We start from the raw sequence: 15,250 nt of genomic DNA, 5'->3' as shown, positions 1-15,250 counted from the left end.
TCGGGTGTAAAATAAGAAAGTTGACATTTTTAAGTTCCACTTATTTTTCACAAAACAGTGATATGCACAACTCAGTTGCATGCAAATTAGACAGTCAATAATGTCTGTCACGCACCATTTCTTTTGTTTTTTATTGTTTGAATTATACAATATTTCATTTTTTTACAGATTCAACAATAAGGAAAAACTTAACTGAGCTATATAGTATTAAACAATGTTAATTCTACATGTTCAGGGTGTCATTAATTGTTGTTTTACTTGACAATGTGAAAATCAGAATGTTTTTTGGATTTTTCTCTTTTCATTCAAATCAACTTTTTGTTGGGGTGGACTTGTCCTTTAAGGGGGGAGGCAGTAAAAAAAAAAAAATAATCTATTTTGAAGAAGCTGTCGCATCTGGACATTTACCTTTCATTAACAATACAAGCAGATTTATTGATTAAATATAATTTCATGCTTTAAAGTGAATTCAAATGAATCCAGATTCATTGTTATTCACCTTTTCATAATTTACTTACCACCTCAGAGTTATGATCATTCTACTAGTGTCTACGTTTTGTCTTTCTTATGTCATAATGTCTTAATATTGTTACAGGGTCCTGTTGGAGACCAGCATATTGGTTAAAGGCCTTCCCTGATTTTTCTTTTAATTAAGTAAATGACAGAAATTTAATAAACATTTTAAGTGTCACATAATGACCAAGTTACAAGCAAATACATTTTGTATTTAGTAAACCTGAATTAAAAAAATATCCTCATTAATCTTTTTAAATATCTTTATACATCAAATCAAAGACTGTTTTACTTCTGGAAAGATACTAATATTTATCATAGACATAATCTTCCTAACAAAAACACCTTGATGAACAGTTTATTTTTTCATTTAGAGTGAAAGGTTAAATAATTTTTGGCAAGAGCTATTTTCTCCTCTTACATTATATACAATTTTCCCCCTTGAAGAGGAATATACACACATAACAGCATAGGATCTGACAATCACACGATAAACTTGATTTTAAGCTTAGAGAATTGACTATCATAAAGCAAGATCTAATGCTCCTAACTGTTTCAAAGATTATTATTCATTCAACTGCAGTGACTCTGACAGCATTTTGATATTGTGACATCAATCCTGATAAACTAACAATATTCAATTCTGAATTATCTACAATTACATAAAAACATAATAGCTTCAGGCAGTGGCACTGGAATGTTCTGGACAGAAAAATGTTTAGAGGGAAGAGCCTTTGTATTCGCTTGCCCCTCCAAACCTCTGGATGTCAAGAGCATCCCATCCCAGTGCCACTAGTTTCAAGCAACAAGTATAACAATGAGAATCCAGATGACATGTTTACAGCACCATACAAGCTACTTTTCCTTCAAAGTCCACCACTTCATCTCCATTCTCAATGCAGGTAAAGCAGCATATCAGAGTCATAATAACTCCCTTCAGTAGTTTTTTAACCTTTCAGTTACAAATGAATTCAGTCTTACAAAATGCTATAATAGAAAAATGTGCACAACCTGTCCTTAGACTCCATTAATGTTGTTCGTTGTTTGATCTCCTGAAGAGGTATTATCATCTGATTCAGGTGAAACTCTTGTGTGAGCCTTTGCTCTATATTCTGTGATGATCACAGACACATCATTCACCACAACCTGAGTTGATATAGCACTACTTCGGTCAACGTTTTTTAATCTTGGTCTGTAGCGAAAGAAAAGGGGAAAAAAATCAATTAAAGAGTACACACAAAAAGAAGTAAAGTAAAAAGTACTAAAATAAAAGGGACATGCATTTCAAATTCACTGAATTTGTACTGCTTGAAAATATCCATTGGAAATAGTGGGTAGAGTACCTGAAGCAATATGTTCATCTAACATTTTCAGCATCACTGAAACAAAAATATTCAAGAATTACTCTCAATTCAATTTACACACTCAAGGTGAACCAATGATGCCTGACATTTTTCTTACACTACAGAGTTAAAATACCTATACACATAGATCCTTGAAGCCCAGTAGTGGCCTCATCAAGTGCTTCCCACTCTTAATACATCCAATCCTTATCACATTGAGTCATATGACCAATAAGCCTTATTTTGAGATAGACAAGTAGCATGAAATGTAATTTGGAGCTGGAACATGAGCTTTAACACATGCATTCAGATTTAATACCATGATACTTTTTTTCCTTTACGAACTCCATTCAAATGCCTAAAAAAATATAAATGTGGATCAAGTGGAGAGGGTATCAGAAAAGATGGCATTAACAAGAGGAACACCTCGGGCTCGCAATCTTGTTTGCATTTTTCAATTCACTTTAACAGCAGTGCTGACTTTGAAAACAAGTAGCATGAATGAATAAAAAATAAAGAGGAAAAAAATTCCATTCATTCGATAAGAAAATCTTAAAGCTTTTTTAAATGACTCTGTATGCCAATGATCATCAGCATATTCACTAATTGCTACATAAAAACTATAATGTTTTCATGTGCAGCAATGACTTTATAGATGATAAATTTGGAATTGGACCAATGAAATAACCAATAAAACCATCATACCCACCCCCCCTCTTGAATGCTTTTCTAGAAATCTTAAATATCCAGACAAAGGAAATAATAGTTCAAAACAAAACCGTATGTTAATGAACCATGAAACTTATCAAAACTTCTAACAAGGTTATGCTCTTTTGGCACATTTCCTTTAGTTGAATTCCAAAATTTTCTTATAAAGGACAAAAAAGTACAAAGTACCACTATAATGACATTCCCAGACAAAGCAAGTAAAAAAATTGAACCCTTTAAAATGATTCATTCCATACATGTACAAGTGTAAATTGATTTTTTTTGTCTGTAAAGTGGGAATGAGATAGTTTTGCCAAAGATTCTGCAACAGATTAAATAAAGATCATATGTGCATCATGCTGAATGCAAATTTTTAGTAAAAAATGTGTTATAATGATAATCACACTTCTAGCAAATAAAACCAAATAATAATTGATAACAAAACTTAATTATATTGTTTCATATAAGTGCATCTAAAGGGACATGCCTAGCTATGAGTTACATGCTCTAAAAGAACTGGATAATGTAACTTCTGAAGATTTTTTGTCTGTAAAGAACTGGATAGTAGTACCGACATGAAATACAGTATTCATTGAATTAAATTATGTTCAGAGATATGGAGCATTGTGGCCCAGTGGATTAGTCTTCGGACTTTGAAACAGAGGGTCGTGGGTTCGAATCCCATGGCGTAATTTCCTTCAACAAGAAATTTATCCACATTGTGCTGCACTCGACCCAGGTGAGGTGAATGGGTACCCGGTAGGATTTAATCCTTGAACGCTTTAGCGCCTATATGGCCGCTCAGCTAGAGCCGGGGTAATAATAATATACCAAAGTATATTTTCAGCGCCTTGAGCACATAATCAATGTGGATTTGGCGCTTTATAAATACTCTATATTATTATTATTATTATTATCTTCACCATGCATGCATAACACATTATTTTTTATGAGACATAGGAAAAAAATCACTGAAATGTGTATTTAATTTCCAGTTACCATATGTAGCATTTAACTTTTTCTTTTAAAGTGCCATCTACATGTGTAGTACAATTTTCTGGAGGACAGTGTAAGAACACTTGCACTCGTTAGTGACATTGTCGTAAAAGACAATCTTCAAGAAAGGAAATAATTTCGTTCATTTTTTCTTTCTTTATTGCGACCTAAACAGTTTTATTGAAAAAAAAAAGATTCACAACTTTAGATGAAATAGCTGTTCAAGATGTTGATCGTCAACCAATAAAACTGGCAAGCATTGAATGTGTGCCAATTCATAAAGGGGTGTCTGAAGTTGTTTGGACAGCACTTCTTGAATAAAGGCAGAATGAATGTAGTTCACAACAACATGATCTATATTACAAGTTGTGTTTCTAAAGCTGTGATATTTCCTGTCATGTCTGGATAAGTGGGGTTCACATATACTTCATTATAAAAGATTTAGCAATGGATTAGAAAAGAAACATTAAAGTAACAATTCAAGCCTGGTTTTATCTCAACTTTTAACCCATGGTGTCCTAAAATGAATGACTGCAATTTGCACTACAATCATTTTTGTTACATGAATTGAAACATGACTACATATCACACTATAAGAATATTAAGAGATCATGTTGAATGAAATATAAATTCTTGTAATCATACAGGAAAAGTGCTAATAATTAATCAAAGAAAACCAGTTTAACTAAAAAACCTGAAAATGACAGAACTTGTAACCTCTATATACAACATGCATCTATAAAATATTTTTTTGTAAAATAAACAAAAACATACTGCTGCTACTCATAAAATTATATATTTTTTCAAATTAAAACAATATTCACCATGTAGGAGTACATGTAACGGACTAAATGAGAAGTCTGACTAACACAACAAAAGATGAGATAGAGTATCAAGCACTGAAATATAAAACATTTTGTATGACATCCTCTGCTGGTATCAATTTGATTCAACATCTGACGTCATGTAGCATTTCAGTCTTTTCGGATATCTTCAAGTAGTATGTTTAAGTATGAACTGGGACATTACTGACTGTGCGCATACAGGATATGAAGATCAGGCCATGTCTCCCAAATCATAACATGAAAACAAGGTGCTTTGTAACAATATACATGTACCTTATCCATTACAACTACAACATTGCCACAAGTTAATATACATTTCAAGGATTATTATTTGACATTAGAAGTCAATACGGTGGATTATATGATTTCATCACTTATTCTCACATTTACAAACCAAAAAGGCATATATTATGTTACTTAGAGCTCTGCAAGATCAGTTTAATAAAAAATGAAGTTCTTGAGGAAGGTTAAAGGAAATAATAAATTGCATATGGGTCAATAATACCACAGGGGTAAAATATTACCTGTTTTTCCTTTGATTTAAACCTTGTTTTCTGAGGTGTTTCGGTTGGTGTAGACCAGTTCCAGGGGCCATGAATTGTTGGGCTCTCTGTTGTGCAACTACCTGTGCATTCAAACGTGGCTTTCTAGAAAAAAAACGGTAAATGGTAGTAAGACACCCTTTTAATAATAACAATAATAAAAATATTCAGATCTTTTATAGTTCACATCAACTCATTTATCTAATATGTCTATGCACTTCCAAAGGGTCCAAGGATGTGATTACCCAGGTTTTCAATAACTGCCACCACCACCAATGGTACTACATTCATCCTATCAAGAAAAGAAAATCAATCTTCAGAAAAGGATATCAAAATACATTTTGTATTCTATTGTAAGAGATAAAAAATATTTAGATTTTCGCTAATAAGAAAAAGACTCTTAATTAAATCACAATAAGTGACAGAAATGGCAATTCAACTGTTCAGGGATGAATCAAATCCTGTTGCACATTATAATGAGAAAAAAAATCTCAATTCATATAATATACAAAAGAAATAGTGAGTGGGTGACAACATTGGTTCTACCATTTGCATATTTACCAGGATATGAATGTTTTGTGCAATGAAGCAAAACTTTCAAATTAACTTTAAAAAATGTCACGACTTTGCTACTATTTTACAACATCCAATTTTGATGACATTTTAAGCGTTAAGTTTGTATGAATTTTTCTCTTCCTATTGAATTTTTTTTTCTCTCGAGTGCTTTCACTCTTTACAAGAACAAACACGAAAACCCATAAAATTAAATGATTACAATGTTTTAGAAAACAGTACAGCATTTGCCGTATGCAAATTAGCCAATGATCACATTTAATCTAATTCTTTTATACCATATTACAGGAAACATCATATACAGTCTATCAGAGACTGTAAAGAATTTACATTCAATAATGTAGAACCTACTTTTGAAACAATTGATTGCACAAATGATTTGTTGATGAAACATATACAGTTGGTTGAGATCTAAATGACTAAATTTGAATTAATTGAACAGGTCTCATAATCTTGGAAGAAAAAAAATGCGAAGTTATTCTGTCAAAAATATTTCATTTCTTAGAAGTAAGAAATTTAGGCTCAAGATGTAATGGTTCACTAGTGATACATGTAGCTGGATAATCATGGTGACCCACTTGATATTTATCAATAACTGTGCTTTTTCTCTGTATTGTTCACACTAACCCAAGGGGGAAATGAGCGAGTTCCCTGCCAAGGGAAATTTAAATCTCTCCCAGGAAGCAGGGGTCTGGCTGACAACACACACAACGGGATACTGCCTTCCTCATTACCTTAACATGAACATAGAGGGCGATATTGATCTATATACTTGTATCTAGAATTGATCACATCTACTTGTTCATGAAAAAATTAAGCTCAACTCAATAACTCTAAACACCCAATATTATTCATGTACAGTTATTTGTTTTATACAGAAAAGGAAATCATCAGTCAAATATTCAGGTGCATAAGGCATAACTCTACAATGTATTACAAGTGGAAATGTGGAATGCCTCTGGCAGTCTCGCTTGCATTACACGATATACATAGCACCAGCCAGCGCTGACTTTGAAAACAGCTATTGAATAATTATTCACAAAATGAAACACTCATATGATGATAAAATACTATGTGCATTGACCAAAAATGTCCTTTGACTATGATAACATGACCTAAAATAATCATTCATACTTGGTTATGTCTATGTTTCATGAACTACATGTGTAGATCCATGAACTTGTTAAGTTATAATGCCAATTTAACAAATACCCCCACCATGGCCAAAGTTCATTGACCTTGAATGACCAGGATGATCAGGGATACTTAATTGCTCTTATGTCAGAGTCTCATGAACTAGATCCATATAATTTCAGTTATGATGACATTTCCACAAACATGGTCAAAGTTTGTTGACCCTATAAAGTGACCTTTGACCTTGGTCATATGACCTGAAATTCAGGCAGGATCTTCCATGATACACAATCACCCTTACACTGTACATCCATGTTTCATGAACTATGTCCATATACTTTTTAAGTTATGACAACATTTCAAAAACTAAACTCTGGTTAAGATTTTGATATTGATTCCCCCAACATGGTCTAAGTTCATTGACCCCAAATGACCTTTGACCTTGGTCATGTGACCTGAAACCAAGGCAGTATGTTCAGTAATACTTGATCACTCTTATGTCCAAGTTTCATGAACTAGGTCCATACTTTTTAAGTAATGATGTCATTTCAAAAATTTAATCTTACGTCAAGATTTGATGTTGATGCCGCTGCTGTCGGAAAAGCGGCGCCTATAGTCTCGCTCTGCTATGCAGGCGAGACAAAAACAAAGATATTTCGGAAATTATCAAACTTTCTTACCGAGTAGAAGTACCCTTTCTGACATCACACATCTCACATTTAAAAGCTTCTGATCTATTACGATAGGTGCAGACACTACAGTCCCAGTAGTTGGCTTCTGGAGAGCGGGACACTCGTTTCTGTCTCCTGACAAGATATGAAAAATACATACATTGTATACATTAGGGTGTAACAAGTGCCTGTTATCATGGCAGGGGGAGTCAAAAAGTTAAAATTTTCTGGAAAATTCAAAATAGGCAGGAGTAAATCATTTAGCTGGTTTTAGAGGCAAGCCCAAAAAGGGTTCAAGGGATAGATCCTATAAGCATAAATTGTTTTGAAGTGCATTATGACTATCAAAATGCAATTCACTACATTGCAAGTAGCACAATTTTAAACAATTTCTTTCCAATTTTCCTATAAACACATCCAATTTTCCCATCATGAAAGCAACAGGAAACAAAAAAAAAAACCATGAAAACATAATTTTAGCACAGAATTAAACCATGGTCTAAGTTAAACCTGATTTCAGAATATGGGCCATAATGTCAGGAGGAACGTGTACCATCACTTAAAATAATATTGTTTCTGTTATACCTAGCAAAATGCTTAATATCTGGACTAAACAGGCCCATATTAGGTGAAGCACTTAGCCATTGGAGCTTGCACTAATGGGGTACTGTCTGTGTCTCAGGACGACGATAAAATGACAGAAATTGTTTAATAAATCCGCAAGAAAGACGGTTATTCCTGTTGTTATGTCACTGGTCCATGGAACTAAAGTTTTATTTAAATATAATGCCCTGGACCTAATAAAATGAAAAATCACAGGCTGCTGGAACTAGATTTTTAGTAAATGTTGATGAAAACCACAAGTTTTTAAATTTTATTTCAGATGCTGCTTACGAAACTGCCCATTATCCGAAAACATGCCTAAAGTACCCTACACACTGGCAGCTTTACCAGCATACAGTGTATGAAAAGGGAGCAAAAGTATTGAAATAAAAAAGCAAGATCCCACAAGCACACATGACCTCGGGTAGCATTTCGCATTTATCCAGCAGGCTATACACGTATTTCACCTTCATTTTTTTACTGAGCTTAATGAATTGAATCGTATTGTGACATCACCTCCTAAAGCCTTACAACAGTATACGTACATTTTGGATGGTACGTCGTGTATGCAACAGTACACATGTTTGACATTCATTTGCTCACGTACAACAAGCCAAGTAGGCATTGTACAATATACAAATAGCGAATAGGCATAAGTGCGATGGTGCGAGATTTCGCATGAGGTGAAAGAAAGATGCTCTATTCAACGAGGCGTTAGCCGAGTTGAATACAGCGTTTCTTTCTTTCACCGAATGCGAAATCTCGCACCATTGCACGAATGAGAATATTCGCTATTTGTGTTGTACAACGCCTCGGAATCTAGCGAAAATATGAAAAAATCAAGAGTTTTTCCCTCCAGTAATCTCTGAAAAGGGAGCAGAAATATTGAAAGCGAAAATCAAAATCCCACAAGCGCACAAGATCTTGGACGGCATTGCGCATTTAGCCAGCGGGCTGTACGCGCATTGCCACCTTATTCAATGAAATCGCATTGTGACGTCGCCTCCCAAACCGTGCAATGGTACATTTTGGACAGTACATTTTGGATGGTACGTCTTGTGTGCAACGGTACGAATGTGTGACATTCAACCTCCCATTTGATCGTGTACAACAAGCTAAGTAGGCGTTGTACAATATAAAGGATCTCACACATAGAGCTGGGCATGGGGTTGTGTGATCAGCCAATTAGCGGTCGGGGAGTCCGTCTTTTGCAATTGTATGGGATTCTTTTATGTGTAGAGCACAACGGAAGGAAAACTCTTTGGCACCTGGATATGTGGAGGGGAAAATGGTATGCACTAGAACAAAAAAGTAGGTGTAAAAATGATGGTCCCCTCTGAGGCATACACCCACTCTCCAAAATATACAGAGTACGGAAAGACTTTCATATATGTCCCCTCCACATTTTAACAAAATTCTATGACAAAACCCCCTTCGTTTGCTATCTTGTTTCTAATTTTTTTCCTACTTACTGCCAGTTGTCCAAAGATCAGAACCTCTGGTTGCAGAAAAAGGCATCTCTAGTCCATTGCCTTAATCATTGAGCTAGGTTTCACAGTGATTATAATGCTGTTGTTTGAGCTTATACAGTGCATATCTTTCAGCAGTGAAAATTTGCACCAGCATAATTTGCCGTATATTTCATATAACTTTCTCTGTATCAATTCAATAAATGTGAGATATAGCACTGCATTATTCGCACAATTTTGAGAAAATCACAACAGACTGTCGTCACTAATCACTATAGTGCACAATCTATTGTACAATAGGTCTATACTGGATTACATCCAGAGTTCAGGTTTATGAAAAAGACTGCACAAGGGATAATTTTATATTTGGAGTTCATATAGTCAAGTAATATTGTATGATAGCATGTTCACTATTTATCATAGTAAATTGTACAACGCCTACTTAGTTTGACGTATGCAAGCAAATGGGAGGCTGAATGTCAAACATTCAAACTGTTGCACACAGACCATTCAAAATGTACCATCCATAATGTACCTTGCACGGGTCAGGAAAAGCTGACATCACTATAAAAATTAAGATTCAGCGCATTGCATGCGCTTACATAGTAAATGCAGACGCGCAGGGCTTACTGGTTAAATGCCCATTGCCATTAATAATTATTCTCTCCATTCATTTAACACAGGTTTTACCCTCCAAAATTTGAAAGTTATATTGTACATATATGAACAATATAACTTTTTGAAGGGAGGTTACGCGGTACCAATCTATGCACTTATCAATTGTATTCCCGGCCCTGCGGGTCCTGGGACATAGCAGGGACATAGCCGGGAATGTACAAAAAATTGTTGCCCCGCATGCCGGGTTGTGTAGCTGAGACATGGCGGGGAATGTACAAAAGACTGTCCCCAGCCCGCGGGGACAATCATTGAAGTTAGCGGGGACATGTACAAACTTTTTTCCCGGCACTGCCGGGACACAGCGAGGACTGTCTCAAAGATGTCACACCATAGTAAAGGGGGAAAATACACGGGATCGGATGACCAATGAGCGATTTCGCTCTGAAATTGCGCTCGCGATCTTTCAAAGGTACCAGTAGTCTGTACAGCTACAGTACAGACAGTGCGGCTTGGAAGAGGACACTCTTCCCAAAACCGATAGGCTAGTATAGGCAGGCTCGTTCATTTTAGTTTCATGAGACGTTCCATATAAGACAGATTTCTAAAACCTGGAATCATTTTTGTGGCTCGCCTCTGTACACTTTCTAAATTTCTTTGTTCACTCAATTTATATGGTGACCATACAGCTTGTCCATACTCTAATAGGGGTCTGATAAGACCTTTAAACAAATATGACATTGGAACTGCATCCAGATGAACAAAAGATCTTCTAATGATTCCTAGGACTCTGTTTCCCTTTAATGTTGCTTGTGACACTTGGTCTTTAAAAGACAGCTTTGAGTCAATTAATATCCCTAGGTCTTTTTCAGCTTGTACCTCCTTAAGAGTTATTAGATTAGACTCTCCTTTCATGTAATACTGGGTCTGCTCTTCTGTACTGTTTTTTCCTTGCTTTAAGACGGTGTATTTATCCGGATGGAATCGTAGCTGCCATTTTTTAGCCCATTTTTCTAAAAGGGAGATATCTTTTTGGAGTTGTTTGACACCGACAGCACTATCAGAGCGTACATACATCTTTGTATCATCCGCAAACATTACAATATTAGACTTAACAACACTTGGCAGATCATTTACAAAAACCAAAAAGAGGGTCGGACCCAACACACTACCTTGCGGTATGCCGCTCAGTACTTCTCCCCAAGATGACGATTTTCCACCAACAACTACACGCTGCCGTCTTCCCGTTAAAAAAGACATAAGCCATTCATGGAGTTTACCACAGATACCAAAGGATTTCAACTTAAGAAGGAGACGCCGATGAGGCACCGTGTCAAACGCTTTCATGAGGTCCATGTATATGGCATCAATTGTACCACCCTCATCTAGTACCTGTGTCCACTCATCAAGCACCTCCAAAAGATTAGTGACAGTTGATCTACCATCAACAAAGCCATGTTGACACATAGAAATTAAATCATTCTCTTCCAAATATACACACAATTTATCACGGATTAACTTCTCCATAATTTTACAAACAATGCTCGTTAGACTCAATGGTCTATAGTTTTTACAATCAGCCTTACTACCTTTCTTGAAAATAGGTGAAATATTAGCAGACTTCCAATCCAAGGGTAACAAACCACAATTCATACTCTTGTTAAACAGTAAGGACAACAGCAGCGCCAATACATCAGCCAATTCTCTCAATGGAAAAGGATGAAGACCATCAGGTCCAGGAGATTTATTAGTCTTCAAATTTGACAACAACTTGAAAACATCGCCTGAAGTTATTTCAACATCACCAAGAGGGAATCATAATGCATTTCCTGTGAGAGGGGAGGAATATCATGAACATTCTCCTTTGTGAAAACAGACGAAAAAAAGGCCTGCAAAATCTCTGCCTTGTCCTGGTCAGAAGAGGTAACACCTCCATCCTCCTTTGTAAGGTTTGCTACATTTTTGCGAATTGTTGTCTTCGATTTGACATACAACCAAAAACCTTTTGCATTTCGCAATTGAGCGCTCAAAATCACTAGCAGCTTTCCGACAATGCCACCTCGCCTGATTACTCGCCCTCTTATAGCATTCTTCCTGTTTTTTTTTAGCTCTGATGGAGTATATTTTCCATAACTTTTCTGACTATGCATGTTGCGCCACTTTCTGAACTGCCTGTGTTTCTCTCGAACAAGTTCAAGTGTTTTTCCTTTGACCCATGACTTATTTCGTGTATTTTCTCTATATTTTTTCTTAGGTATGTAGCGATCAAATACATCAAGCAACGTTTTCATGAAAAAGATCCATGGAAAGACTTCCATATGTCCCCTCCACTAATTTTAAAAAATACTTCCCCAAAACCCCCTTCTGTCTTTCTCTTTTTTCTTCTTTTTTTCTTCTTTTTTTCTTCTTACTTCCGGTGGGAACTTGGATTCGAACCTCTCGCTGCAGAACGAAGCATCTCCAGTCTGTCGCCTTACTCACTGAGCTAGCAGGAATTGTTGAAAGCCATGGGTTTTATAACAATTATCGTGTGTGTGTGTGTATTTGAGTTTCGTCAGACGTGTATCAATCAGATATGATTATTTACGTCTGGGACCGACCTTTAACGTCACCATCCGAAAGACGTGACCAGGGCTCGAACCTCGAACCTCGAACCTCTGCATCAATTTGTAACTTCCCCACAGCTTGGATTACAGGCGCATGCCACAACGCCCAGTTGTTAATATCAACCGATATTACGACTTGTCTACTCTCCAAGAGTATTGGGTATTTATTTTTCTGACTAAATAAACCGATGCCATTGGGAATTACACACACTTGAATTTTTGACGGAATAAAGCCATATTTTGGTATGTATCCGACTTTTCCTTCTTAAATCTCTTAGATATATGTTAGATAATTCTTGATAAACCTTCTCCATATTTTTTTGTCAGTTTTAGTGGAGGGGACATATGGAAGTCTTGCCAGATCGATGAGTCCTCCATTGACTTTACAGAGAATTCATCAGCCCATTCGATATCAACTAACTTATCATGCATGGCATCATAGTCTCCTTTACCATATACCAGTCGTTCTCGATCATCGAGCCTCGAACGGCCACCAACTTTCAAGTTAAAAATCAGTGTACAATGGTCACTCTTACCAAGACCTGCTGAGGTAACAATACTCGAGATAGCACTCTCATTTAGAGTAAAGACAAGATCTAAAACATTTGAACGCTGACCTTCACGGTGGCGTGTAGGCTTAACCTGGTGCTGAAACAGAAATGCATCTTTACTACAGTCCAAAAACTTATGAGCAGGGTGCTCTTCACCAGATGAACATGACTCCAGCTCCCAGTTAATTTCTGGGAAATTAAAGTCCCCAAATAACAAAACTTCCTGAAATTTGCTTTGTCCTATTTCCTGAAGTAACAGACATAATTCAGCATTGATTTCATCACTTTGCATCTATACACAAGACCAACTAAAAGAGAACCGCCATCTTTCAGTCCCACACAAGCAAACACTGCTTCCTTAAAACTAAAAGCAAGATGAGAAAAACCTACATATACCTCTGCTTTGAGGTCTTTAGAAATATACAAACAAACACCACGACCAGCGTCATGAAGATTATAAAAAACATAAAAACCATCCAGCTTAACTTCAGCTGAGTCAACACTATAACGTAAATTTTTAGGTTTGACTTCACTTAAACCAATAACATGAGGATGATGCAATGAAATGAAAGTTTCTAACTCGTGTCTCTTATTTAACAATGAATCTACATTAGTACGGTATATACACATTTCAAGAATATAAAAAGAAAAATAAAACTATTGTAACTGAAACTGGCAATAGTTAATTTTGCGAAACAAATGTAACATGGATATAGAGTCTTTGTTAGATATCACTTGACAAACATTCTCCATATTTTTTTTCAATTTTAGTGGAGGGGTCATATGGAAGTCTAGATCTAGACAGGAATAACCGTCATTTCTGGGGATTTATAACAATTTCCTACATTCTACTATCATCCCCATTCACCGAGGCTACTATGTCAGTGCGAGCCTCATGTGTAATCATGATGCTCAATTCAAGCCTATAGTCTATAGTGTTTTGTCTAGATTTTTATTTTTTTTAGATCTAGGCCTAAATGAAATTATATTATCTTAACGTACGTGCGCGTCTTTTACGTTGGGGAAGAACAAAAGGAAACAAGATGGCGGCGTAAACATCGGTTAGACTCCCACAGCCCCGTCTTTCCATAATAATATTAATATTTTTCTCATTTTTTTGATGAATTCTTGTTTAAAAATTAAATTGATGGCATAGAAATGTCGGAAATGAGAAGTTGTAGGCCTATTCCATTTTTTAGGGCTAGAATTTTTTAAAACTAATCTCGGGGGCGAAAGTTTTTTTGAGGTTTTTTGGCGGTATCCGGGTATGTGTAGATGAACTCAATTGAATCCCTGGCTTTGTGGAGGGTAAGCATACATTAGTAAATGATTTTCACTCTCTAGAAGTCTCCTGACTAATTTGTCGGTGCGAAACTGATTAGCCCAGCACCGAACTTGCCTAGGCTCGAGTACCGTACATGTACCTATCCCCTAATAATGTACCTCGCGCTACGGTAAGGGCACGCACACCGGACTGCTCCCACTGCACTCCGGAGGATTTAGATGAGAGATGGGGTCCTAGACCTAGTGCAGACAAACGACTCAAACTTTACCATTTCATCACTCCATTCAGGGCAAAATGTGAAAATAACCATGTATATACAACGGAAAATTATACTCAAATTAACACATTACCCTGAAGATGAACGTTTTCCCTCCATGACCACAATTTCTGGGCAAATAATGTACCCAAATACGACGCTGGCTTCTGAACTTTGTGTGCTTTAAGCTAGCCTACTTTTCAGCAGCTGAGCAGGTATTTTTTTGTATGCGCAAATCTTATCACTTCTTCTGTAGAGTGCTGTGGGATTCTCGATAAACTGCTCAATAAAAGTTCTATGTTATAAAAAGAAAGTACATTTTATCATATTTTGATCATGGATATGGATTAGATTATTGTTGAACCATATTGACATTGTTTGACAATGTTTGTAATTTATGTAAATTGTATCTAGCACGTGATAAATTTACAAAATATGGCTTCTTCTTTCCTTGGTCTTGATGGCATCCGGTCAGAATTCGCATAGCTTTTAAAGTGATTTTAATAGCTTCTATTGAGTTATTCTTTTTAAAATTAATTC

At 36.0% G+C, this 15,250-nt stretch overlaps 1 protein-coding gene across 1 annotated transcript; it reads right to left on the bottom strand.

Annotated features, from left to right (window-relative positions):
* Positions 1 to 329: 329 nt before the first annotated feature.
* LOC121410348 (RING1 and YY1-binding protein A-like) lies at positions 330 to 14,923 on the bottom strand. Its single transcript, XM_041602372.1, has 4 exons — positions 14,805 to 14,923; positions 7,335 to 7,460; positions 4,930 to 5,052; positions 330 to 1,705 (listed from the first exon to the last, which is right to left on the bottom strand). The coding sequence occupies exons 1-4, from the start codon at positions 14,828 to 14,830 to the stop codon at positions 1,531 to 1,533; spliced, it is 450 nt and encodes a 149-aa protein (XP_041458306.1). The 5' UTR covers positions 14,831 to 14,923; the 3' UTR covers positions 330 to 1,530.
* Positions 14,924 to 15,250: the final 327 nt, after the last annotated feature.

This window comes from Lytechinus variegatus, chromosome 3 (assembly GCF_018143015.1).
Source record: "Lytechinus variegatus isolate NC3 chromosome 3, Lvar_3.0, whole genome shotgun sequence".
NCBI lineage: Eukaryota > Metazoa > Echinodermata > Echinoidea > Temnopleuroida > Toxopneustidae > Lytechinus > Lytechinus variegatus.
The sequence above is the reverse complement of the archived record's forward strand: the minus strand, read 5'-3'. Positions and strand labels throughout refer to the sequence as shown.